This window comes from Rhinolophus hipposideros (genome assembly GCF_964194185.1).
Source record: "Rhinolophus hipposideros genome assembly, chromosome: 2".
Classification (NCBI taxonomy): Eukaryota; Metazoa; Chordata; class Mammalia; order Chiroptera; family Rhinolophidae; genus Rhinolophus; species Rhinolophus hipposideros.
The window spans coordinates 28513067-28537019 of NC_138048.1; the positions used below are offsets into that span (position 1 = coordinate 28513067).

The following is a 23953-nucleotide window of genomic DNA, read 5'->3' on the forward strand; positions in this document are numbered from 1 at the left end:
GGAATTTTTCTGGGTGGGGAGTTTGGTCGTGAAAAGAACATCTGTGGGAACTGAAAGGGACAGAATAAGAGAGGACAGGAGCTGTAAAGAGGCCGGAGAACACAGGGCGGGGACAGTGGGGTAAGAGAGCTGGAAAGATGAGAGGTTGGGAGCCCTCGGGAAACCTGAGTTTGAGGTTCACAGGTGGGGTGGTTGCGGGCCGATCAGCCCAGGGTTAGCCCGAGGGGCAGGCAGAGTGGAAGCGAGGTCGTTGTAGTTGACGGGGCTAAGGAATTGGGGGACCAGGGTGTTCTGAAGGGTCAGCCTCACTGCGTACAGTGACGGCAGAGGGTGGAGCCTGAGGTAAAAAGATGACCAAGGCAAGTGCTTGAGGAGTCGCCTGGCCCTTCCCTACTTTCCCCTCAATAGTCTTTGTTTAACAACAGTCTTTGCCCCTTGACCTTCTTGACTTTGTTCCCTGTGCCAGTCCCCATCTTGAGACAGCACCTGCCACCTGCTACAGACGAGTGGATGACAAACTAAGGCCAGTTAGACCTACAAATTAGTTCTTAGGTCACTAGAACGTAGGCTTCGTGAAAGCAGGGCTCTGGGTGTATTTTTTCACTGTTGCGTCCAAGCACCTAGTGTCTTGCTATTCGTTGTTTAGTGAGTGCGTGAATGTTTTCAAGTTTGCGTGGACCCTCACCGCGGCTTGGTATACCCAGTTTCAGCCTATTGCTGTGTTTCCCAGAAATCCTCTTCCAAGGCTCTGTGCTTGGGGAGCCCAGGTCCAGCCCCACCTCTGCACCCCTCCTTTAGATTCTCATCTCTCCTCCCACTTGACTGAGGTCAGGGCCACTTGTCAGACCTTCCCCGTTGTCTTCATCACTTGCAGAATCACTCAGGCTTCAGGCCCTACCTTGCCACTTGACTTGGAAGAGGAAATGTCCCTACTCCTCTCCAAGGCCAGTACGTTCCCTTTATTAGAAGGATTCAAAACTATATTTGTCTCTATCTCATCACCTTCTGCTCTTCTTTCTGGAACCTGTCATCCTTTTCTTGTACGGCAGTCTCCCTTTCTAACATGTGTAGAGCTGATCCACAAAACAGGAACAAAAGGCCCTTTCTTCTGTCTTTGACCGTAAGCTGTCATCGTATGTCTTTTTTTCTAATTAAAAAAATCTCTCAAAAATGTTCCCCTCTATTTGCGGACTGTTCCTGATTCCTTGCTCCCTACTTAGCACCTTGAGTTTGGGGGCCGCCTCACAAATTCCCAAGCTAGTATGACTGTTTTTCTTGCATTCCTAGGGCTTCTCTGTACTCCTTCCTTCGTTTATTAATCCAACAAACATTTGACTATTTTTGGCTCTTATTGTCAGGTTCTTTTCAAGGTGCTAGAAATACGGCAATGGATAAAACAGACAAAAATCCTTGCTTTTGTGGCTTTTACTTTCTTGAGGAAGAAACAGATAGTAAATAATTGTGTGTGTGCGTGAGAGAGAGAGATTCTGAAAAGTACAAAGAAGAAAAAGCAGAGAAAGGATATAAGCCATTTCAGAATGGAGGAGTTTATTCTTTTAGATAGGGTGACTGGGGAACCTTCCAATGAAGAGAGCCTTTAAGTAAAGGTCTGAAGGAGCTGAGAGGAAGCGAGTCATATAGCTGTCTGGGAAGAACATTCTAAGCAGAGAGAAGAGTGAATGCATGGTTCCCCCGAAGGAGTATATGCCTGATGCTTTTGAAGACCAGTGACCACCTTTCTTGTCCTCACAGTGACGTTTGGCATTGACTCCCTTTTGCTTTTGGAAATGTTCTTTTGCCTTTTGCCTTTGGAGACTAGTATTCCAAGTGGATGACCTGGTCTGATAGTGGCCTTCTCTGTCTCTGTCACTGTTTTCTTCTTCGTGCCTGCCTTTTAATCTTTCTGCTCTAGGGCTCTTTGGCTGTTGCCCCTTTTGCCCCTGCACACACTGTGTATTGCCAAATTGCATTCTTTAACTGTGTTTCTGACTGCTTGCCAGGTATCTCAACGTGTGTATTCCCCAGGGGACCCAAAATTCAACATATTTGACATCTAAATAGTTTGTTGCCCTCCCCGAACTCCATCTCCACAAAGGGCCCAATCTCACTGATTTTCTGTTTTCCATGTCCAGTTTTGGCTTCCATACTCAAATAGACGCCCAATTTAGAACAGTCATAGTCTTGTATGACTATGTTATTGCTCATCCCCAACTTCTAACTGATCGTCTTATCAACCTCATTCTCTATGCCCTGTGCCTCAGTCGTCTTCAGCCATATCCATGCCCAATAAACACATTTCACACTGCTGTGTTTTTGTACATGCTATGATTGTGTCTACAATGCTCTTCTAATCCTCAGATGTTACCTTCTCTCGGCAGGGGCTACTCCCCATCCCCAGTCAAGTTACTTGTGCACATGTCTCTTGTTAGCCCCACACAGCAATACAACCAGTATCTCACTGGCCCATGACCTTGAAGCCGTAGCTTTCTTGTTAGTCAGTGTATCTGATGCTTTCCTGTATTTCCCTCTATTGGGCATATAGCAAAAAACAAACAAACAAACAAACAGAAAACAGATGGATGAATTTGGATCTAAGAGTACTGCATTACAACATATTGAGTATGAAGGGAAAAAATTTAAATCCGTAAGATGCACATGCTTCCATGAGTAGCCTTACTAGGTTATTTGCAGAGTACCAACATCGTGGAGAACAACTGGAATCGATGTTTTCTTAATGTTTGCTTGAATCCTGAGTATGCTCATTTGACTCACTTATTGGAACGAGTGGCAGACGGTCCTCTTGGTGACATTGGCGCTGGTTTGTGACAGGCCGGCCGGACTTGGTTGTCTAAGCTGAAGGCAAAGAACAGCTTTCTTAGATCAAACTTAACGTTTAAATTATATCAGCACATAATTTATTGTATTTACTTTGAATATCATTGTTCTTTTCTGCTAGTTTTTGTTTCTAAATTCAGATACTTTTTTCTGGTTGAGGGTATTTTAATGATACAAATTTCCCATAAGATCATTTAGGGAAAAATTAAGACATTTTAGGAAACTGAAAACTATGCTCTTGAGTAAACTGAGGATATTGGAATTCTAGAAAAGCAAAGCAGCTGAAAATGTGAGGGGAATGAGAAACCAGTGATTTAAAAGGTATATATGTGTATACATATGTGTATGTAAAACTCTAAAAAGGTTAAATGTGAAGGCTTTCATTAGTTTAGCAAAATGTAGCTTCCTTATTTAGAAACCAGTCTATTATACTTTGAAAGGAATTGTCAAGTAAAAACTAATGCAGTGAAATAAATACCATTTTTGACAGAAATTACTTGTCTTGAGATTTTATTGATAGTCAAAATGTTCTCGTAATTTCCTTGTTCTCCTAATTTTCCCTTTTTAAATCCATTGCTCCAGTTTTATAAGACTGTTTGTGAATCTCTAAAGCTTTTTAAGAATGTTTATGGTATTATAATAAGTAGCTACCCAACATGAGTTGTCATTCATACTAGTTATAGAAACAAGTCACAGTTCTATTCATGTTACAGTAACACTGTTCATTTTGACTCAGAAAGGAATATTGTGGTTGGAAATTACATCATATTAAATGCAGTAAGGGAAAAAAATGTGTGTCTTTCACACACATGAGCATTTTCAAAATGTCACCTAGCATATCTTGCACTGCCAAACAGAGGCCATTTATGCGATTTATACGAGGAGAGGGTGCAGCTCCCATAATGAGCAAAAGGTTGGCCGAATGAGATGGAGGTGAGTGAGATCAAGGTATAGTTGAAACCAGTAAAAGATGAGACTTTGAGTGACGTTAGAGGGCTGGTGATATTCTAAATGCAGAGACTCATAGGTTATATTAAGGCCCTAACACATAAAAAAAATGCTCTGTGTTTACTTAAAAATACCATCTGATAACCTAAGGTGGGAACAAACTTTAAATGCTGTTGGTTTAAAATAAATTTCCTGGGCTAATGGATTCTAAACATTTTTCTCAACTTTTCATATGCTAAATTTTATTAGTGGTTAATGGAACACTGCTTTAAACTGTTTTGCATTTGGATGAAAACATGGAACGAGGTGAACAAATGACAGTCTAATTGTGATGCTCCTGCCTTTTTAAAGATCAGCTTCTTACAAAATGTTGTCATGTGAACCTGCAGCGCCCTAAGGTGGTTTAATCTCGGTGTCCTGATCTTTTTCTGACTCACACTTGAGCTTTCCTTCTGTGAGCACCGACCGGTGAGCATAACATCTGACAGATAAAGTCAGGCGCACATTCCTTTTACAAGTAGGTGAGTGAGCATGTTTGGAAGGCAGGGAGAGTTGGCATGCTGGCCTCAGCTAATGAAGCTTTAGGGAAGAGCGGGGGTGGAGTTGCCAGCATGCTCTTTGATATAGCAGGTCAGTCTTTCCTCACACAGAATGTACATGGGTGGGTTTGATTTACTACTATTTAAAAGGCACCTCTGCAAGTGCTTACCGTGTGCAGGAATTCCCGGGGCTATGCACGCTTTGCAGTAATGCACATATCAGAACTCTGTTACCGTGAAGAATTCAGAGTGGGCTTTTCCTCTCAAGTGATGCACCATGTTGCTGTCTTTCCTTAAGAGGGACAGTTTTGCATAACTGTGGCAACTTTATGGGTTAAGGCAATGCCGAAATGATGAAGTCTGTTTAGGTGTTATTTGTCTAATATGCCAAATGTTTGCAAATACGGTCCATTAGCTCTGCAATAATAAAGGACAAATTTAAATACACCTAAGGTTGGTCACGATCTGTTCTTTTACTTGTTTCTCCATACTTACCTCTCACTCTTCTCATTTTGTAACCTATCCTAGTTTTGTAAACTAAACTCCTTAGAAGTTGCTACCGTTAAATACTGAGAAGGGCAGGAGGAGGAGGGAAAGGGGTGGGGGAGAGAGCGGAGAGGGGGAAGAAGGTAGAGGAGCATCACATAGTCATTGTTTAGGTCTCTTCCGAGGGCACTTCTCTGTTCTCACCGCACCACATCTGAACTAGTTACCCCTGTTCTGGATTCCCACGTGTGCAGTACCTTTCTGCTTGTAACATTTACTATATAGCTTTGTTCAAGTTTGCTGACTAGTCCCTCCAGTAAACTGCCCAAGGGAACAGAAGCCATCCAGTCTTATTCTTAAATGGTGATGCTTGTTATTCTTTATTTTGTTTTCAAAGATTCCCCAAAGTGAAGACAAAAGGAATCATGCTGAGAAGCTAATCACTCTTCCAGTGCAGGAAGATTCCAAAAAGCCAAATGACCTTTCTGGTTCCACTTCAGATAGCAAAATAGAAAGTGATCGACAGCCAAAAGAAAGCTTTTTTCAGTTTCTTGGTAACTTATTCAATATCTCAGGAAAATCATCTCTTGGTGAAGCCAAGCAACCTTCTTTAAAAGATGACCATGACAAAACTGAGAAAGGTGTACGAAATCCCAGTGACCGTCATGAGGAAGGGGTCAAAAAGAAGAGGGCGATTTCCAGCGGCTCCCTGGGAACCCAGGCACTTCCAGCAGAAGAACAGGAATCCAGTTCCACTGAACTCTCAGATGCCTTTTCTTTGGATACAACACAAGACAGTGAACAGGAAACCAGTGACTTGATAAAGTAAGTTTAACATTTACTTGAGGCAAAAATTTGAGCTTTTGGACCTAGCTTTTGATCCTTAGTTACACTCCTATTCTTTAAAGGGATTGGGAAAAGTATTCTGTAATGTTCCTGCAACCAGGTAAAAAAAAATTGTATGATTCTGTGTACAATACATGTAATCTAGGGCCTTTTGAGCTATTGTTGGGGGTGATACTAATACCTTTTAGGGGGCTTTGTCGTAGTACAAGACAAGATTTATTTCTAATTTAAGACTTCCTTGAATGAGTATTTTCTGTTTGAATTTTCCTGTATTAGGTCAGGTAATGTGTTCAGTGTCTTAATTTTGGGAACAAAAATGGTCCTAAGGTTTGTATTCATATTATGTCACTATCTTTTCTTTATGGAATGTAATTGTAGAGGTTAAGAAAAGAAATTAAATTGACTCTATTTATAAAACTAGCCTTATGAATCTTTTTCACAGCTGTAAGAACCTGACGTCTTGCACAAATTTAAGGAGCATTTCATCACCCTTTTTCCTTTGATTAGCAAATAACCACTAACTTATTTTTCCTTTACTCAGATGAGCTAAAAGGAATATTTCTTTTTCAATTATAGTTGACATTAAATATTAGTTTCAGGTGTACAACATAGTGGTTAGATGTTCATATAACTTACAAAGTGATCCCTGATAAATCTAGTATCCACTTGACACCATACATAGTTATTATAATATTATTGACTATATTTCCTGTGCTGTACTTTATTTTCCCATGACTAATTTGTAAATGCCTATTTGTACCTCTTAATCCCTTCACTTTTTTCACCCACCCCTCCAATCCCCCACCCATGTTGTAACCATCATCAGCTTGTTCTCTGTAGCTGTGAGTTTGTTTCTGTTTTATTTGTTCGTTTATTTTGTTTTTTAGATTCCACATATCAGTGAAATCATAGGGTATTTGTCTTTTTCTGTCTGACTTATTTCACTTAGCAAAATACCCTCTAGGACCATCCATGTTGTTGCAAATGGTAAGATTTCATTCTTTTTTAAGGAAGAATAATACTCCATTATATATAGGTACCACATCTTCTTTATCCAGTTATCTAGGTTGCTTTCATATCTTGGCTGTTGTAAATAATGTTTCATTGAACATAGGGATGCACATGAGGTCAGACAATTAAGGTCACAAACTCATGCTAGAAGAAGTGCTACATTAACCTCATTGCTAAATATCATTATGGTCACCTTCAAAGTACTCCCCTTGGGGAGCTACGCACTGATGCGTAGGTCCACCCTTCAAAGCAATTTTGGAACTCTTTTTTTCTGGAATGGCACTGTTGTCACATCACTCTTGGTGTCCTGAATGTCATCAAAATGTCTTCCTTTCAATATTTCCTTTATCTTCGGGTAAAGAAAGAAGTCATTGGGGGCCCAGTCAGGTGAGTAGGGAGGGTGTTCCAATACAGTTATTTGTTTACTGGCTAAAAACTCTCACAGGCAGTGCCATGTGAGCTGGTGCATTGTTATGATGTAGGAGCCATGAATTGTTGGAAAAAAGTTCAGGTCGTCTAACTTTTTCACGCACCCATTCAGCACTTGCAAATAGTAAACTTGGTTAACTGTTTGTCCAGTTGGTACAAATTCATAGTGAGTGATCCCTCTGATACCAAAAAAGGTTAGCGACATCATCGCAACAAGTTTGTGAACTTAATTGTCCAACCTCGTAGGTATTTTATCTTTTCAAATTCGTGTTTTGGATTTCTTCAGATAAATACCCGGAAGTGGGATTTCTGGGTCATGTGGTAGTACTATTTTTCAATTTTTTTGAGGAACCTCCATACTGTTCTCCATAGTGGTTACACCAATTTGCAGTAGAAGGAATATTTTCTACGCCCCAAAATGTTTACAACAATGTTGAGTCCATTAGACCTTTTGTGTAACAAAAGTATTTATTCATAACCGGAAAGGATCTGTTTTATTGATTTTAGTTTAACCTCTACCTGTGAATTATTTTTATTATTTGAAGAGGTCATAATAATAGTATAGTCAGATATAGGTGACATCTTAGAACTATGTAGTTCTTTGTAGTTTCAGCGTGTGTTCATGTATGTGCTTTCAGTTAATTCCTTGTAGCAAGCTTATGAGGTAGCCACAGAGCCATCTTATAGTTATAGAGAACTGAGACACCCAGATAGGTTTGTATTTGCCTGTCAAAAGTGGTATGGTGGGGAGGGCTTGCCCTACCAGATGTTAAAATGTACTAATAAAGCTACATTAGTTGAAAGCATGTCATACTGGTGTAATAATATTTGCTAGCCATTTAAATGGAACAGAATAGACAGTCTGGAAATAAACCCTTGTATATTTGTGTTTTGAACCCTTGAATATGGCGATATTATATCCTTTTACAGTAGAAGGAATTGGGGAAATTGGTAAACAATTTCAAGGAAAAAAATCAAAGCTAGATACTTATCTCATTTTTATATTAAAACTAGTTGAAAAGGAGTAACAGATGTGTTAAAACATACAGAATTAAAAAATGTGAATTATTTTATTTTGGGGAGAAATAGTTTTCTAAGCATGATAGCAATAAAGGTATCAGGAATCGCAGATCAGTAGGTTGGATTACTTCCAATTTTCAAACTCACTTATATCAAACAACATACATTAAATTGGCTATGAGAAAATTATATATGAAAAATGTCTGAGTGTGCTTTAACTGATTAGCATTTTAGACACTAACTTACCAATAGAAAAAAATGGACAAACAATTTAAACAAATCATTCAAGTAAAAGAAATATAAACTGGTAATAAGTAGGAAAAAGGTTTGTTCTCACTAGAAATCAAGACAATACAAACTATTAAATTGATAACTAATAATAAATGATAATACTCTATGAGTCATGTTGAAAATGGCTAATGCTCTGATGTACTAGTGTTAGGAGTGGAGGACACATTTTTAGGACAATATCAAGAACCTTAAAAAGCTTGTAGATTATTTCTAGTAATGTACAAAAGTGTTTATTGAAACATTATTTATAGAAATATATAATTGGGAACAAACGTCGAACAGCAAAAAAAAAAAGATTAAATTGGGGTACATCCTCAATAAAGGATTGTCTAAAGCAGTGCTATTCAAAGTGTGGCCCTTGGGGCAGCAGCACAGCATCACCTGAGAGTCATTAGAAATGGAAATTACCTGATTCAGACCCACTGAATCAGCATCCGTGGGCGTGGGGCCCAGCAATCTTCTAACAGCCTCTCCACAGTGACTTTGGATCCGAAGTAATTTACAATGGTAGGGATTTTGAGGCTGTTATATGGGAATTGGGTAGAACAGAAAGCTTGTGCTTTTTCTCCTTTGGTTTAGATTAATAGGTCATATTAAACAAAAATAAAATTTAACTCTCATGAGTCTTTTTAAACGAAAAGGTTTGTTAGGCCATTGCTAGCAAAAAAAGACGACCGGTCTTGGGGCACGGAGTCTAAATCACTGGCAGCATGGCTCGGTAGAAAAGATAACATGTCCATCCTCTCGGCCTTCGTAAGCATTTTTATACGTCAAGTAGGGGGAAGAGGGAAGAAAGATGTACACCATCTGAAAGATATAACATTTCCCTATAGGCAAAGGAGTGGGAGAAAGTGAAGCAGGGCCAGTTCAGGGAGAGGTGCAGAGCCTGCAAAGAAATGTATACTCCTATGGATTGTCTGTGGGCAGCAGTCTGAAAAGCCCACGTGTAAGCAAAAAGCGGAGGCTTCCTGGAGTTCGATGGTGTCTGGCTAAAATAATCTGCAGAAATAGCCACCTGGAAATTAATCTGAAGTTCCAGCAGATATACAGGAATTACAGGAATGTGAGCAGCCATTTGTTAGAGCTGCTCCACAGCTATTAACAGGCTGTCTATTCTCTCTTTCTTTCACTCTCTGGCCACTGTAATTTTAATTTATAACATCTCAGAATTTTCTCGTCAGTCAGGTTTATTTCTTTGGGTACTAGAGAGAGGGAAATGGAAGAGGACATTATGACTCTTAATTCTCGTTATTAAAGTCCTCGTTGTTAATAGGATAATTAAGGAAATTCACCAGAACCACCTCAACCAAGAAAGGTGATTTCTTTTTTTTTGTTGTTTTGTTTTCATCTATATTTCTTTTCAAATAAGGAAACAAAGCTCAGAAAGTTAAGTAACATCCCCCAAATCGCACAGTTAATAACAATAGATAATAGGAATTAATAGCAATAAGAACAGCTGGTAGACACTATACAAGAAGTTTCGAACTCCTCCAAAGTCCAATTTCAAGGGTAGACACTGTCAGTGGGACCCAAGAGCACTTGGTTATATTGGAAAATTCCACGGGAAGAAATTCATCCAGCGGCCACAACTACTGCAATCTTTAGATCTTTTGTTTTACAACTGAGAAAAGTGATTCTTAAGAGGAAAGGAAAAGACCACTGGATTCCCAGTTTGACTGAAATAACAGGTTTCTTCCAACCCAGCTTTAGAAATCTTACAGATTGTCATGTTTTGAATTACAGTTTCAGTAACTTCCTGTTGTCGATTGTCAATTTGTTAAGGAATTATCATATGAAAGTTGAATACCATTTTGGTTAATAGTTTATTTTGATGGTATGGTTAAGGACTGCTTGTAACCGATATTTAGATATTATTTAAATAATATACCTGGAGAAGATATTTATTAATAATTTTGAGAATCTACATTTTTAGTATCAAAGTTGTTCCTTTGGTTCTGTGATACGAATTTATTGCAAGCAAGGGTAGATTTAATTGTTTTATTGAGATCATGAGAATATTTCAAATATAAAATGTTATTTAAAATTAAGAGTCTGTACTGTTGAAATTATACTGGATTTTAGTTTCACATAAAAATTTCAATTATTTTAAGAAAGAGTGAATTAACTGAAGGTTTTGCATTGTCTTTGTCATGTAAAAATGCCCCTAATTTTTTTCTTCATAGTTTTTTTTAATAATCAGGGTGTATTAAAAAAAGAGTTAATAGTTTAATTTAGACAAGTTAATAAAATAAACTGTGCTTTATAATGCTCTCCATTGCTATAGTGTCAAATATGTTTTTGATCACTTTTATCATGACTAACACAGTTTTGAAAATTTAGACAAGTTATCTGTATTTTGAAGTATGTTTAAAAGAAATCCTCATCAAAAGGCATTGTAAGTTATTTCATCTTCACTTAATTAAAAATAATAAACAGCTTTGTAATTGTTTTTATGTATAGTCGACTGTGCAGATTTCCTATTTAATATCTATAAAGCGTTTAAGTATACCTGTGGGGAAACATTTTTTTAGATTGTTTTCTATACATTAACTCATGCTTCTGGTGTAATTTATATAGGAAGCAGTTCACTGTTGGGTTGAAATTCTTTTTAAAAAATTGTATAATTCTTATATTTGCAAAAATTTATATATATCATGGGAATCTACTGTCAAAGCTTTATTATGATTTGGAAAAAAAATAGTGTGCTGGTTTTATAGTTTTTCTTTACATAGAAAAGTTAAAATCCATTCCTATTAAGAGATACACTTCACCACAGTTTCTGGGATTACTGTTAAGTGTTACTAATTATAGTTCCTGATACTCCCATGCTGTTTCTTTTTACAGACAAATGGATGGTAAACCAGAGAGGCCTTCAGTAACGTATGCAACATACCGAGGCCCCAGACAAATTAGGAAATATTTGAAACAGCAGACCATGTTAGAAACTGTGACTCCCTTGGACAGAGAAAATGAAACCTCTGACTCTAGTATAAGCACACACATTGTCCCTGGGAATGAGATGGAGGCTGTGACGCTGCCGTCTTTGTCATCATCTGGCACAGATGTATCTATGAAAGGACATACGCTGGGAGGCCCATTAGAAGACTCAATAAATCTCAACACAGAAAGCCATCTGACAAACAATCCAGAAGTGCCAAATATTGCCTCTTTTAAGGATGTTTTGAATAAAAATGATCCTAGGGGACCTGAGAGAAGTAGGTCATCCCTTTCTGTGACTAACTCCAGCTCTGCTGTTGGACAATATGACGCACAGCCCCATTTAAGTTGTGTACCAGTTTCTCAGACTGACAGAAATTTGGTACGTTCAGGGTTATTCACAGGGAGTAACAGTAGCAGCGTTCCTTGCCATCCAGACTTTCAGAGGGTAACTACAACAGAAACCACGCTAAAAGAGAGCAGCTCTGTGGTGAGTGATGAGATGCCAGTGCCACGAGAAGAGCCTGTGGAACCTCAGAGCCCTGATGCTTCTGACATCTCTTGTAGTAAATCTGATGGAAGTGACACTACCAAACAGGAAAATGCAGATGTGCCAAGTCCAAATAAATCAATTAGACATGAGGATCTGCAGTTGCCAGAGAGTAAGCATCCTGACAAGCAAACCATAGATAACTCATCACAGCAGGCTGCCAATCACACCGGCAGCACTGCTCTTCAGAGACTTGCTGTGACAGACACGGAACTTGTAAATGAAAGTAATAGGTTGTCTGCCCCAGATGCTCAGGAAAATGTGGCTGGTACAGAAATCAGGCAAGAAACAGACAGTGTCTCAGTTGGTGAACTCACAACTTCAAGTCATGTAAAAGCTCCAGATGGTAGAATTGAGTCACTACCCAAAGATACTGACCAGTTGTTTATAACGGAAGCCCAAAAGCTTGATTTGGGGCCACCTGGCAAAATGCCTCCCACTTCCAAAATAAGTCAAAAGGACCCCGCCGCTGTAAAATGCGTAGGTGAATCAGTAGTTGTGGCATGCTTAGAAAACCACATAACCCCTGAACTGACTTTTGACCTTCACGAAAATAACATTTCAGAATCTCTTCTTGACTCTGAGAGTCCTCAACGAACCAAAGTATCACCCGATACCAGAAAGTCTCTTACCCTGAACTACACAAAATCGAATTTCGATGCTTCATCTCCTACCTTTGTTTCTGGAGTTGGCATGCTGAGCAGGTTGGATGTTCCTGTTTCAAAGAAGGAGGAGTCTTCTGGGTTCATTGAAACTGGGGATGTCAACATTGCTGGAATTTCCTGTGAGCCTACTAAGTGTCAAGGAGAAAATGTGAAGCATGTTGAGGCTGCAGATGGGAAGAGTCCTCCAGCTGGCCTTCACCTTGAGCATGCATCTGCACTTCTTGAATCCAAGGAAGTTCTTCCTGATAGTGAAAAATGCCAATTTCCACTCGATCTTGAAGCCAATGACACCCACTTAACTGGAGTGGACTCGAGGTTGGAGTCTGAAAGCCTCTCTGAGTACCACAGTTCCACATCATCTCAAGACCCTAATAAAGCAGAGTTAATGCTTTCAAACACTAAAGCAAGGGAGAGTGCTATCGAGAAGTCTGATTCCCTTTCCTTGGAAACCAAAACTGATAACATCGCTGAACTTTTATCAAAAGCTGAAGTTGGTGGTCTGAACAGTGTTCCTGTTGAGTCACATCCGGGAAGAGAAAAACCTATAGCCCTCTGCAAGATACCTGTTTCTCAAACAGAGCCCAGAGACGTATCTCAGGATAAAGTTTCTTCTCTATTTGAAATTGCAGATATGCCAGCAGAGTCTGTTTTATCTGAATTAACTGCCCTAGAGGTTGAACAGGATAAAAGTTTTCAATTGACAGATCGTAATGAGATTAAAGAGAAATACTCAGATGCAGGGTTTAGAGAGACTTGCCAAGCTGAGGTTCCTCCTTCTGTCTCCAAATATCAAGGTATACGGGAAACAGAGGTAGAAGCCTTAGGTTATCCTGCTTTACTCAGAGGTAGTACATCTGGAATTTTACCTCCTGTTCATGATGAAAACGTCACCAGGCAAATGGCACAGAATTGTGAAGCGAACAATTATGTGATTTGTCAACCTTCAGATATTTGTGGGTCTGAAAAGGTTTCTGGCTTCTCAGAAATGGCAGAGCTCAACTTAACTAATACTTCTCCGAAAGTCCAAGAAACTGACAGCACAAAAATAAATTCACCTTTCCTGGGCTCTGATACCAGTTTGGGAAAAAAGCCTTTTGCATCCGAGGATTCAAGCTTTCTTAACGTTCCTTCTGTGTTGAGATCAGAAAAGAAAGCCTTATCTCACAGAAAGAAAGAGAACAGTCCTTTCCTAAGTGGTGGTATTGATAGCTTGTCTTCCTCTAGTAATGCTGAAGAAGGCAGCATGGTTACAAGTTCACATGATTCCCCAAATAATTTTGGTTCTATAAAAGTTACCACAGATGTCACACCTGAAGGTGCCTCCTTAACTAACCCGCTCTACCGTGATAGCTCTTATTTGGAATTTGAAACATCTGTCCCAACAGAGGCAGAAGTGACACCATTTCAGGAACATTTTGGGAATCATACTGCGAAGGTATCTCTGGATTTCCCAACTGCTGCCCAGTTTGACAGTCCCCGGGAAGAAGAGACTGGAGCAGTTGCTGGGGCTCCAGCGTCAGTTAACAGCTCCAGGCAGCAGTGTTCTGAAACATCTATTGAGCATATAGAAGCAAGGAGGGGAGTGCAGGACCAACGTTTGGACCTCGAAAGTGGTTCAGTTAAAAAGGCTGATACATTGTTTGGTGCAAGTTTTAGTTCTGTCAGGGAAGAACTAAAATCCAAACACACAGCTGATGCCTGCCATGCGTGTATAGCCCTGGACGGCGTAATGAATCCTGATACCCTGAAGGAAGACATCCCTGAGAAAAACCCATCAGAAGGGACATTAGCAGGGATCCAACTGACAGACCATTTGGAAGAGGAGGACATGGACAACATGTCAGAAGTTCAAGGGGAAGAAAAGGCCTGTGTTTCACCTACACCTGGTGAGAAGAGCCCCCTTTTTGATTCTGAACGAATGAGTGTATCTTGTTTGTTAGAAGATCGAGCTAGGGAATTAGTCAATGAGGTTATTAATTTAGCCCGAGAAAATATAACAAATGATGCTCTTGAAGATACTCGGCATACCCGGGATTCTGAACTTCAGGCTAATACTTCAAAAATTCTGAATAGTGGTGGTGTTAAGCCTCATGATATGGTAAGGGAGTTCTTGGTGTCAGAACAGGAAGTAAATCAAAGCACCTGTGAAATTAGTGAAAATAAAGTATTAGGTCAATTCTCTGCAAGTAACTTGTTTAGTGATACAGAGTCAATTAAAGGAAGAGAAATTGTTCCCTACCAAGAATCCCCATTTTCTGGAAGTGGAGCTGGACAGTCTGAAGGCATTAACTTGCAGGAATCAGATACTGTTTTACTTGCTGAAAACGTGTCCCATAAAGAGTTAGATGATAGGGTAAAAACAAATTTATTTCTCAAAGAGGACTCTAAAGATAAAATGGAAATAGTGTGTGTGGATAATCACAAAAAAGGGACAGAGGATACTAGAACTCTTGTATTAAATTTCAAATGGCCTCCATTTCCGAATGATGACATCCATGGACCTGGGACATCCAAAAGCAGTTTGTCTGATAGTCTTGTGTGTGTATCTGAAAAAGCCTTGCCAGGACACAGTAATAAAAGCACACCACTTGCAATGTCAGAAGTAGGGAAAGTACACAGAAAGGGTCCTGACGTACATATAGGACAAATAGAGCTCATACCTTCCATGTTAGAAATGGGAAAAACAAACAAAAAGGATGCTGAATTGAATATTATGAAAAATGAGGCAGTCCCTCCTGTGTCAGAATTGGGAGGAGCACATAAAAAGGATGAGGAATTGACTATCGCAAGAACTGAGCCAATAACTGACAATTTTAAAATTCAAGAAGTACAGCAAATGGCTGCTGAGAGGTGTATTGAAAAAACGGAGGGTTTGCCTGCCATTTTAAGAATAGAAAAAGCTAAGATGGGGGATACTGAAATGGATATTGGCAAAACTGACATAGTGCCTGTTGTGTCAGAAGTGACAAATACCTATCAAGAAGATGCTGAGGGGATGAGTGTAAAGACTGAAGTGATGCCTGCTGCATTAGAAATGGAAAATATTTACCTAAAGCATGCTGAAGGTGATGTTGGCAAGACCAGGGTGGCACCGATGTTGTCAGAAATGGGAGATGTCTACCAAAAAGATGCTGAGGGGATTACTGAAAAGGCTGAAGTGGTACCTGCTGTGTTAGACACAGAAGATATTTACCAAAAGGATGCTGAAGGGGATATTGCAAAGACTGAGGTGAGACCTTTTAAGTTAGAAATGGAAAATATTTACCCAAAGGACACTGAAAGAGATATGGACAAACCGGAGATGATGTCCATTATGTTAGAAGGGAATGTCCACCATAAAGATGCTGAGGGGATCACTGAAAAGACTGAGAGACCTGTGTTGGATATGGAAAACAGTTACCAGACGGATGCAGACGGGGTTATTAGGAAAACCGAAACAGTCCGTTTTGCATTCGAAGTACACGAAGCCCACAAGAAGGCAGTCCCTGCCTCCTTAGAAATGGAAAAACCATGCAAGAGGGATGCCAAAGAGATGACTGGAACAAGTCTGTCCATGCCCTCTGTGATAGAAATGGAAAGAACATCCCCAGAAGATTCTGATGGAGCTGTCAGGAAACACCAGAAGTTGTCTGCAGTGGGAAATGTGGAGAAAGCATATGGAATGGGTCTGGAATTGCCCATTCCACAAGCAGAGGCCATGCCTCCCATATTTGAAACTAAAAAAGCACCCCAAGAATATGCCAAAGGGAATATTGGAGACATGGAGGAAAAGCCCACTGAAGAAAAGGAAGATTTGATAGCGCGTGACAGTAGACTTGCTTCATATTTCAGGGGATGTGAATCACCTACATTAAGTAAGGATTATGAAGGCTACCCAGCCTTAGCAATGCCATATTTTCAACCTGCAGATACCATGGGAAGGCTAGACAACAGAACATATGTTACTGCAGTAGATAACAAAACAAGACATCTAGGTGATTATAGCGATGAAAAAGGACAGTCTAACTTAGCCTTCATTTCTCAGGATGAGCAAGAAAATTCTTCCTTTACTATATTATATGAAGAACCTCTTCAAGACGAGGACAAGTATGCTACTGCAGAAATGAGAACACACTCCCTTTCGTCTCCTGATACATCCACTGACAGCATGCCTGTTCTCACTTGTGAAAGGTCAGAGAGTAGAACTGACCTGGTCCATCATTTTGAAAAGGATACTAAATTAGGTGAAACCTTTGATAGCGATAGTTCAGAAATGTTCCTGTCAGTGGAGGCCAAAAGGTACAAAATTTATCCCTTAGCTTTGTCTCCCATTTATGAGGATGACAGCTCTCAGGAGGACGTTCTATCCAGCGAGGTCTCACCTGGTCATCATGGCTCCACCAAATCTAGAGAGCACGCAAACCAGCCCTCTTCTGTTTTATCACTTCTCCAGTCGGTATCAGAGCGTTTGAAGATGAATTTTGATGAGGACGACAGGCAGGAGTTAGGGGAAGAGGAGGAGGAAGAAGAAGAATCATTGCATAAAGGAAGTCAGAGAGCTAGGAGGAGGGAAACCGTTATGTTCAAGCTGCCAGGTCCTTCCAGCACGTTTTACCTGGATGATGATGAGGAAAGGACTGGAATTGCTAATAATTCATGTGTACAGTCAAAGGAACCTCCTACTTCCAATCTGCAAATTGGTCTGTGGGCAGAAAAGGCCTCAGTTCCACAAAAATCTGACCTTACTTCTAAGCTACATTCTTCTTTAAGGAGTGCTTATCATCAATATTTGCAGACTTCTAAAATCCAGTCCTCAGAAAAAGGAGCCAGATTTGGTGGGACTTTGCAGGAACCAGTGTCAAAATATTTCCGTACTCAAGACAACTCAGGGAGATTAAACCCATTCACAGAGGTAAGTTATTTTGATTAACTAGTGAAGTAGTATTTTGGGTCATGAAGTGATGTAAAAGCTTATTAAGAAAATGTTTTGAGGTTGTGTAAAGATTGTTTTAAGAAAATATCAGAGGTTACTTTATTCTTTGGTTGAAGTGTATCATAAACTCATGTATTTTAGCTGAACTGTTACATTGAGAAAAAATTGATCACAATTTAAAGGCAGAGAAGGAAGTTATTTTCCAGTGCTTTGCTATATTTAGTTTTCAAACTGACAACATTCTGAATTTCTCAAGGTACTGTGTGTGAGAAAATTGATACTACTTTCAATTGAGCTTCTGGGTCTCACGAAAACATTTCATAATAAAAACATTTTAAATACTTAAAAATACTTTTGTTTGCTTGACAGCAACCTCTCTCTTTAGTAGGTCATGTTGTTCATGCAAAGCAAGACAATAAACAGCTTAATTCAGAGAAAAAGCTGAAAACATTATAGTTGGAAAATGCTTTGAAATTCAGTTTACATTTTTCTTTGACTTAGAAATATTTAATAGTCTAATGTAGAATATTCATTGAACCTGGGACTTTACTTTCTGGCGTTCCCAAGATTATGGAACTTTCTCTAGGATTCCCAAGACTTGCATCTTTACCTGGACTAGTCTTAGGAGCAAATAGTAATACTTGAATACCAATCAGTAGCTTGCAAGGCAAGTCATTTTAAAAGAAATGATGGGATTTGAAGAAATGTTTCTTTAACAGTTCTGCATTGCCTACCAAATCGCAATCCCTTTTCTCTGTATTACAAGGCCCCCAAAATCTGTTTGTCCAACTTGCCTCCTTATGCTCTGGTTACACACCCTGTGTTTCCTATGATACTTTTTCTCAAGATGGTTCTCTTCCTGGAATTTTTTTCTTTACTACTTTGATCCCAACCTGCTACAATTTTCCCTTGTTGAAATCCTGTTTTTCAAGGTCTTCTCCACACCATTTCCTCAGACAGGCCTCTTCTGAATCTCTGCCATCACCTTTCGTCCATGTTGGTGCCATTTCCCTTCACTTCCATAACCTGGTGTTTTCTTTCTACTTTACCTGTGGGTTTAAATTAGTCCCCCACTTACGAAGAAGAGTCATGTGAGTATAATTGTCTGTTTTTCCCTTCTAAGCTATAAGCTTCTTGAGAGCAGAGACAACACATTATTTTTCTTTATATTGACCCTTATATTCTTTGTAGTACCTAGAGGTGCACTTTGCCCATACCCTGTTTCCTCGAAATTAAGACCTAGCTGGACCATCAGCTCGTCTTTTAGAGCAAAAATTAATGTAAGGCCCGGTATTATATTTTATATTATATATTATATTATGTATTTTATATATTTTATATCTTATCTTATAAAACCGAGTTTTGTGTTATAGTAAAATAAGACCGGGTCTTATATTAATTTTTGCTCCAAAAGATGCATTAGAGCTGATGGTCCGATTCGGTCTTATTTTGGGGGAAACACGGTAGCATCACTAAGTAAATATGTGATATATTGGATTTGTAACTGCTAAGAAATTGAACTGTTATCTTTCAACTAATGTTCCTTAAGGCTTACTTCTTTTACTTTTATTATTTCAGAATGTTGACAGACAAACTCTGAAGTGCAACCCAAGACCTGGGAAGGTAAGCATAAATTTCTTGTATAGGTTAAGATACAGCATGAAAAGTTACAGTTACTTTTAGGTTTAAAAGTTACAGTTACTTTTAAGTTTAAAGTAAATACTTTTAACTGATTTAGAAAAGGATTACTTTATTCAAGGATTTAACATCTAAAGTAACGCTTACTTTATATATTTAGGATATTTTCTGTATTCTAGGACGTTTTTAGAATTTTAAATGCATTCTTAAAATTAGTTATTGTGTTTACTTTCTATATGTTGCAGATGGTTATCTATGATCTCCATGGAAGTAAATATAAACAAGAGGTCTATTGTAATATTCTTGACGCTACATTGTGGTCCTTTCCGAATGGGGTCCTGATAAAAGTTGTAAGGGGCTGGTAAGAGATCTCTTAAAACTTTATAGCGTTCCCCCCCCCAATTAAATATGCTTTTTTTTGCCATTTATGCTTTTATATTTTTTTATTAAAGTCATATTCCCTTTCCTCTAGTTTTTGACAGAATATTTTGAAATATTTATAACTTAACTGTTCTTTTTATTTACTGGGGCAGATAACACAGGCTTTTTTTAGTGCTTAAAGTCAGCAGTAAATAGTAAGACCTAATATGCAAGGTGTGATTAAACAATACGGTGAATGTTTGAATAAAAATATTTATTACAGTAAAAGACACATTTCCATTAATTCCCCTCAAAATACTCCCCTTTGCTTCACACACACTCATCCCATCGTTCTTGCCACTCTCTGAAACAGTTCCGGAAGTCCTCTTTCGTGAGGTTCTTTAGTTGCACCATCGTGGCTGCCTCCATGTCCTGAATCATTTTGACTTGGAGAAGAGCCAGAAGTCACATGGTGCCAGATCCGGTGAATAAGGTGGATGAGGACACACCGTAATGTTTTCACTTGACAAAAATTGCCATACCAGAAGCGATGTGTGACAATGGTGTGTTGTCATGATGGAGGATGATTTACGGCACATTTTAAAACACACCTTCTCTCAACTGTAGCTCACACCTGACTGCACCGAAGAAGTTGAAACGTGCCACACATGTTACTAAGGTTGGATGCGCCGATTCCTATATTGAAGATCCCTGCCTTTCCGTTGGATGGCACTCGGCAGCAGCAGTCACCACATTTTGTGATCACAACAGAAAGGCTCCATGTCATACATCGCTTTTGATACGGCAGTTTCTGGTCAAATAAAAACATTACGGTGTGTCCTCATACAAATTATTCACAGATCTGACACCGTGCCACTTCTGGTTCTTCCCCAAAGTCAAAATGAACATGAAAGGTAAACGTTTTGAATCGATTCAGGACATCGAGGCACCATAACAGCACAGCTAAAGACATTCACGAAAGGGGACTTCCGGAACTGCTTCAGAAAGTGGCAAGAATGATGGGATAAGTGTATTCCAAGTGAGGTGGGGTATTTTGAGGGGAATTAATGGCAATGTGTCATTTACTGTAATAATTATTTTTTTATTTAAACATTCACCGTATCTTTTGATCACACCTCGTACTATCAGTACCATTGTATACCTGCGTTATTAGCAGGACAGATTTGGCAGGCTGACCTGAGGACTTCAGGTGAATGAAGCATAGCTTTAAAAATGAGTTCAAAGTTTGCGGGGTGCTAAGGAATGTGATGGCCACATACTTAAAGTAGCTGACGTGCTGAAGAAGTGAAGGATTCTTCGTATGGTGTAAAACTGAGGGAAAACCTCATTTGTTCTTATGGAACATGTCCCATGGACATGCTGGAGCCAGAATTTCTTTGTCCAATATTTCTGTTACCCACTGGTCAGCATTCACGTTTTGTAAGCAGTATGGTGTAGTGCAGTGTTCATGTAATAAAATGGGACACATGTGCTCTGTTATCCAGTGACAGGAAAATTAGGGTAGAAGAGGAATTTGGAATTGGTAAGCTATTGTTTTTAATATACATACATGTACAGCTTTATGTGTATAACATCTATAAAGTGCATGTATGCATAAATATTGGCATAGCTATAGTAGTACTGTGTTCAGGAAGTATTATTTCCAAGTAGTTATGCATCTTTATTCTCTCTTAACACTGTCTATATTTAAATTAGCATATATGATCTTTTCAAAAATAGGATTATATGCTAATTGTAGAATCATTTTTAAATGTAAATAGATAAGATGGTCTGTGACTTACTTAGTATCTTTAGTTTTATGCCTCATTTCTTAGAAAATTAATTATAACTGGTCATGCTTTTCTGTTTGTTCAGTTGGATTTTATATGAGAAACCACATTTCCAAGGTCAGAAATGCGTGTTAGAAGGAGGGGAAAAGGTGTTAAATCATGATTGGATCCTTCAGAACAGAAAGCATCCACAAAGAAACTTTGTATTGGGTTCTATCAAACGTGTCTTAAAGGTAACAGAACTGTTGATTTTCCTCTATTTTTTATTTTATTTTGTTTGTCATGTAGTAAAGCTGTACTTTGACCTAGCAATGTTTAGAAATGGTTGCTAAACTTTGTACTAATTTTATTAATCTTCCTTATTTACATGATAATCTTTTTACCTTACATATATAAAATATTAAGTGAATGTTAATTTAAAATATTACCTATAATCTGGCCCATAAAAATGTGCATGATCTTTTATTTATATATATTATATATATGCTATATACTGGGGGTGCCAAAAAGATGTATACAAGTGGACACTTTGGTCAACGTTGCTCAAGCAGTAGTTCACCGTAATCAGAAGTGTCTGGACACTGATGGTAACCACTTTGAGCACCTCTTGTAATTGTAATAGTCAAACGTGATTTGTATTCATCTTCTGTTATTGGTATATATTGAGCATTACAATTTTAATAGCTTTTTCCTTTCTTAAAATGTGCATACATTTTTTTGGCACCCTCTGTGTGTGTGTGTGTGTGTGTGTGTGTGTGTGTGTGTGTGTATGTGTATGTGATATATATATATATATAATAGAAGGAGTATACCATCCAGGTGTCTTTAAGAAAATAGTTGATATTTCCAAATATTAATATATCTTTTTCTGATGTAGGTTTCTACTCCTTGGTGTAGCTGTGTGAGTGTGTGTGTGTGTGTGTGTGTGTGTGTGAGACTGAGAGAGAGAGAGAGAGAGAGAGAGAGAGAGAGAGAGAGAGATGAGTGTTAGGAGAAATTAGAGACGGAAGGATGGGAAGAGGAATGGAAGGTGCATTGCTTTAATTTTCTGTTTAGAAAGTATTTAATGCTAAAATGAGGATGGTCTTTCAGTATTAAATGTTTTGTGGGAAATGCTGTGGTGGTTTAGAGGAGGCGTGAATTAGTGATAAGGACAGATACCAGATAACGAGAGAATTCTCCCATGTATTCTTAAGAGTTCCTTTAGTCACATGGCACATAATTTAGTGCAATTACCCCTATGACAGTCATGGACATATATTTTTTCAAATTATGGAGATTTCATTTGCTTAAAATGTGAAAATTGAGGTGGACCCTATCATGGTGATTTGGATTGTTGTTATTAAACCCTTGATAGGTGTGGATAGCACACAGAAAAACTCATAAAGGGGTGTCTGCATGTATTTTATGAGAATTAATACTATCTACAAAACTGTGACGAACCTGTGTCTACAAATATTTGTGTCTGTTTTTGGACCCCATCCTGTGATAGGCACTGGGAGTAGAAATACAAGTGAGGTGGTCTCACTTCAGGTTGCTTAAAATCTAATGGAGAAACAGCTGAGTCACATAACCGTCTGATGTGAGAATTGCGCTGCATGGCCCTCCGGGTGCGCCACAAGGAGACACCCCACCCAGAGGAGGTGGCACCTGGTTGGAATCCTGGGAGAGGAACCAGGAGTTAGGGAGCACTGAATGTGTGAGGGAGCGCGTGGCAGAGCCCCCTGAGTTAGATACAGAGACGGCCACAGCCTAGAGGGCAGGGTCCCTTTATAAGGGTGCTCACTTCATTAGCTCGCTCAGTGGAAATGCCTTGAAATGCATCATCAGTTTGTAGGTGGAATCTTCTAAGATGTAAATAACTTATGGTTTTGTGCTTTCCTCATGAGTGTCAGGACTATGCCGGGCCTGGTGAGGGAGGGAAAAGCAATGAATAAGGGATTGTAAGCAGCAACCTCCTCACCCCTCACTCACCCCACTCAAACAACAATAAACTCAAACAAAAAACCTCAGTCTGTTGAGCATGGATATATATATATATATATATATATATATATATATATATATATATATATATATATATATATATATGTATGTAAATGGGTATTAGCACATCCGCCATTTGCTTAGAATGTATTATAAGAAAGACTAAGTCATATTTGCATTTTTTCTGTTTCCATTGTTTGTTCTTGCAGTCATTTTTCAATTGCCGCGCGTTACTGCCCACATATCTTAAAACAGGCTAGCAAGTCTTAGTGAGGAAGGAAAATGAGACTATTGAGCATTGAATGGAAAAGGCATTAGTATTGTTCTAAATATTGTACAAAGTAAGAATCAAGCATCAAACTGCGTCCTTTCTGCAACCTTGTCAAAATTCTGGCTGTTGATGGCTTCACTTCCATGGTGGCTGTTGCAGACCCACCTAGACCAACGCCAGCTTTATCTTGTTTCATTCTGTTCTCCTTCAGTTGCTCTATTCTGACGTGTCAAAATTTTAATGTTCTTTAAAGGTAATACTTTCATGACATCTTCACTTTGCTGTGAGTAGATACAGCAGACACCATCAGTTATCAGCAACTGTAGATTCTGCTCCAGGGCCTCTTTGCCCCCTTGGGAATAATTGGGGGTGGGGTAGCAGTGCAGTGAATCTTGAGTCAAGTGCTTTCTTTTTTCAAATAGAAGAAATGAGTATTGCA

The 23953-nt window shown here is 38.9% G+C and overlaps 1 protein-coding gene across 2 annotated transcripts in view; it reads left to right on the plus strand.

Moving 5' to 3' along the window:
- CRYBG3 (crystallin beta-gamma domain containing 3) overlaps positions 1–23953 on the plus strand; it is a 107824-nt gene that overhangs the window by 27932 nt on the left and 55939 nt on the right. For both annotated transcript variants that reach the window (XM_081077601.1, XM_081077602.1), the window contains exons 3-7: positions 5206–5633; positions 11250–17448; positions 19048–19092; positions 19353–19468; positions 21343–21490. In XM_081077601.1, coding sequence (XP_080933727.1) covers positions 5206–5633; positions 11250–17448; positions 19048–19092; positions 19353–19468; positions 21343–21490 — 6936 coding nt within the window. The remainder of the gene's footprint in view (positions 1–5205; positions 5634–11249; positions 17449–19047; positions 19093–19352; positions 19469–21342; positions 21491–23953) is intronic.